At 44.0% G+C, this 4,551-nt stretch overlaps 1 protein-coding gene across 1 annotated transcript; it reads right to left on the bottom strand.

Moving 5' to 3' along the window:
* Nucleotides 1-2,420: 2,420 nt before the first annotated feature.
* LOC148534832 (taste receptor type 2 member 39-like) lies at nucleotides 2,421-3,374 on the bottom strand. Its single transcript, XM_088465695.1, has one exon. It carries the CDS (start codon nucleotides 3,372-3,374, stop codon nucleotides 2,421-2,423), a length of 954 nt encoding a protein of 317 aa, XP_088321821.1.
* Nucleotides 3,375-4,551: the final 1,177 nt, after the last annotated feature.

Raw genomic sequence — 4,551 nt, 5'->3', positions numbered from 1 at the left:
CCACCAGCGAGCTACCTCACCATCGGGTACAGGTGCAGTGTGGACACCGCACCAGCTTCACTTCCAGCCTCACTGAACCACGATCTGCACCAATTGTGTGCCCACCATTGAACCAGCAGACCAAGCCAGTACAAAGCGGAAGGGTACGTACCCACAACATTTCCAGCCACAACATTCAACATATGAACAACCTACCGGTAGGTATTTGAAGAAACTTGAGACATTATTTTCTAATCCACCATGCGGGATGCCACAAGCACGAACTGCCACCCAACACCAACCCATCCAATTGCACACTTTCAGCTGGCTCCCCAAGACTGTAGACCATAGTAGTGCCAGCAGTGATAACTTGCTGGTCAAGAACCGCACGGCAAGGAGCCCCCTGAAAGGGTCCACCTACCTTCCCACCAAAGTTCAGCTCACCACACCCTTCCCACCATATTCACCCCTCCACCACACTCCATCATCTCCCCCCTCACTCCAGACCCCACCCCCCAAGTTTACCAATGATTTGAACGATTGAACAATTTGAATGATTTTTGTCTGTATTAAAATTAATGGAATCGTCCAAGTCTGACTGCAAACACTTCAGATGTCAGATATCTTTATCTGACAAACATCGTTCATCGTTCATCCGACATGTCAGATATGTGAGATATTCCTTCAGAATTGAACGATTGAATGATTTTTAAAATCGTTATCGTTCAGATCTGAAGAAAAATCTCACCGTGTGTATGCACCATAAGATATTATTAGTAAATTGCACCAATTGGCATTTGAATTCCCCAATAACATAAACTTAAAAAAGCAACAGTGAAATATTCATTATTGTGTGCAAATGATATACATTATTTCCAGCCTATATTAGCTGCCTACAGTCAGTCACCCTATATTTCTGATTGATTAATTTAGGATCTGAGGAAGTGATTCAGACCCGCTCGTGAGCTCCGTGCACTCGCATGCGGGACGTTTGTGGCCCAGTGCACATGCGCACGACGGAGCCGGCTCCGTCGTGTGCATATGTGAGACCCTGATAGCGACAGGCAAACCATCGCTCCGGGTCTCATACCAAAGGGGGCGTGCTGTCCCTTTAGTGGGCGGGCCAGGGGAGTGGCTGCCCAAACGGAGGCGTTCCCATGTGAATGCCTCCATTTGGGGGCGGCCCCACTGACATCACGAGTGATGTCAGAGGGAGAGATTTCGGCTCTGCGAGAGCCGAAATCTCTCTGGGGCTTGCGGCAACAAGACCCTACCACAAGGGTCTCATCGCAAGCCTGATGGCCGCGATGGTCTTGACCATTACGACCATCTTCCTGGCCGCTCGCTATAGCTGTGGGTGGTGACCCACAGCTATGCGAGTGGCCAGGAGGCCGCTCTAAAAAACAAGAAGGCTGGCCCTGATTCAGAGCGAGCTCTCTGTCAGAGCATCCGGCTCTGAATCAGGGCCTGAGTGCAATATGTTGCTACTTTAGAATTTGCTATGGAAATTATCTATAGCAGCCCTGCCCATCCTGTGGCTGCCCAGCTGTTGTGAAACTACTGTATATCCCAGCATGCACTGCCACAGTTTTAGCATTCCCTAAAAGTATGGCAGGGCATGCTGGGACTTGTAGTTTAATAACAGCTGGAGAGGCACAGTTTTGCTAGGCTTGCTCTATAGTATTTTACTAAACAGAATGTATTAGAATGTACTGTATATTTTACTAACATCATTTACATAATAAAAAAACAAATGGAAAGGACATGAAATGAGTAGGGATGTGCGCCAACCCCCGTGTTTTGGTTTTGGTTTGGATCTGTATCTCCTTCAAGGTTTTGGATCTGGATTTGGTTTTGCAAAACCACCCTCAAGTATTTTGGTTTTGGATATGGATTTTAAAAAAAAATAGATAAAAAATTTAAAAAACAGCTAAAATGTAATTTATGCAATCCAAAACACGAAATTCGGATTTACCTGGATCTCCTCAAGAGATCAGAACCGCGACTCGGATTTACCCGGATTCACGAAATTCGGGTGTATTCGGATTTCTGGAGAACCAATCCGCACATCTCTAGAAATGAGGCAAATGTAGAGCTTTCCTTTTGGTTATTTAAAAGTAAAAATGACTAACTTATTCCTCAACTACTCTTGCTTACTTTCACATTCATATAGTCATTAGGAAAATCCATCATAAGAATAACAGTAACAAAAAGATTTATATTTATTCTATTCCTTTACAGATATAGCGGCACAGGAATTACTGCACCTTATACTGCTTTATGTAGAAAGCAAATTCAAAGAAATCAAACACATACTGTATAATTAAGTTACACTATAGCTGTTAAAGTGATATTATAGCCTACAATTACTCTGCAGCTTACAAACAATATGTGAAATAGTACAGGTTCTATTATTACATTTGGTCAGGTGGATTTCTGGTTCATGCACAGCGCAGAGCAGTAAGAAGAGAGCGCTTCAGTCTGGCGTTGCTGGATATTAATATAATAGAGTGCAGGCTTGGGTAGGTAAGGGCACAAATACTGCACAACAATACAAAGGCTAAATCTTCTGATTGGTAGCATAAAGCGGTCATGTTGGAACTTATAAAATACAGAGTATAAAAGAACAGAAAAGAGACCATATTTCTAATTGCACTTATGTGAGCGTCTAGTTGGATTTTAGTGAACCCTGAATATTTGCTGCTCATGTTCCTGGTGTGTTTCAGGAGCAAAACAATCAGAAGGCAAATGGCCGCACAGAATATGAGGAATGGTACGAGGGATCCTGTGAAAAAGATGATGAAGAAATATACAGAATTTGTGTCCAGAGTCACATTTCCAGTGTTAGAGCTGTTACTGTCCAGGCTAGAATTCATGTAGTGTACTGAGTACGTGAGCCACATGTTGGGCAGGCTGGAAAGAAAAGACACCAGCAGTGAGGTCAGCAGCAGCCAGGGGACCATCCTGGAGATGTTCATCTTAAGTCTCATGAATAATCTGTTGCTGTAGTTTGTGATCTTCACGCAGTAGAAGACGCAGAGCACGGTGCCCCACCACAGGCTGCAGAACTGCACAAATTCTATTGCAGTGAGAGTATACTTAGTAGCATCCTTGGAAATGAAGGAATTAGTGAAAATGATCACAGCAAATTCATTGAAACAAATTATTAGAAGAATGATCCTCACCACTCCCAGGCTGGTCATGATAATGTCAATGGTTTGAAGAATTTGACCCTTCAGCCACCAAATGAAGATCTGAGTCACAATAAATACATTGAGGAGTAATCCGATAAACATCAGAGAACAGAGGACAAATGATAACAGGATGAAAGTGGGAAAATCCATATTTTCTTCACAGAGTAATAAATACTGTATTTCACAGAATCTAACAACCATCTAGAGCTAGACCCATCTGATGTACGGTGTGGTATAGCAAGTTAGTATTATACATAGGATTGTTTGCTTTATGTTTTGCATGACATTTGGCTACAAATCTACAAATAGCTATGTCATCATTACATTTTAATGTTTGAATGTAATGACTACATTAGTTACATATTTATACCCCTGTCAGACAAAAAAAACCCCCTAAAACCCGGCTTTTACCTGGCATTTGATTGTCGGGATGATTTGCCTGTCCCAGCTTAACTCCCCCCCCCCCACACCTTTCAAACAGAAAAGCTGATCAACACAACTATTTTTTCTTTCTGTAAAGGTCAACCCAGGTCGAATTTGCAGGGTCACCGACCCTGGAATTTTGACCCAGGTTGATCCTTTTACACAGAAAGTTGATCAGCAACTTATCAGGTAAAAGTGCTCTACCCGGTAATTTGCTTTTCTGTGTGAAATGTGTCTCAGTCAGCTATATGTGAAACTCAGGGCCTGATTCAGAGCTGGACGCTCAGAAATAGAGCTCACTCTGAATCAGGTCTTTTTTTTTTTTTAACGAACGGCCTCTCGGCTGCTCGCTATGCTGTGGGTGACCACCCACAGCATCAGCAAACGGCCAGCTGATGGTCGCGATGATCGAGACCATCGAGACCATTGCCGCAATGGTCCCTTGCAACAATACCCTTATGGAAGGATCTCATCTTCCGCAAGCCACAGAGAGCTTCCGGCTCTGACAGAGCCGGAAGCTCTCCCACTGACATCACTGGTGATGTCAGTGGGGCCACCCACAAATGGCAGGCGTTCGTTTGGGAATGCCTCTGTTGGTGTAGCCACCCCCCTGCCCCGCCTACAAAATGGGGTAAGCTGTCGATCAACATCGACGGCCTCCCCGTCTTGTAGTGAGCCCTGGAGTGAGAAAATTTCTTGCTCGCTCCGGGGCTTGCCCAGTAGGCCACCATCAACCCACTTGCGAGCGCTATGCACTTGCGAGCAGGTCTGAATCAGGCCCTCAGCTCCTTGTGCACCTATCAGCAATCTCCTGATGTTTGTGGGGGTTATTAATGATATTAGACTGCATGTAGATGTAATATAATCTATACGCAGTGTTCCAATTACATAACTGTCAGTATACAGCAAGTATTGATATAGTTTATTGTGTAATAAAATAGTGTACAGCGCCAAT

The sequence above is a fragment of the Taudactylus pleione genome, unplaced genomic scaffold (assembly GCF_031769625.1).
Source record: "Taudactylus pleione unplaced genomic scaffold, aTauple2 ptg000063l, whole genome shotgun sequence".
Classification (NCBI taxonomy): Eukaryota; Metazoa; Chordata; class Amphibia; order Anura; family Myobatrachidae; genus Taudactylus; species Taudactylus pleione.
This window is presented reverse-complemented; position numbering and strand designations above follow the sequence as displayed.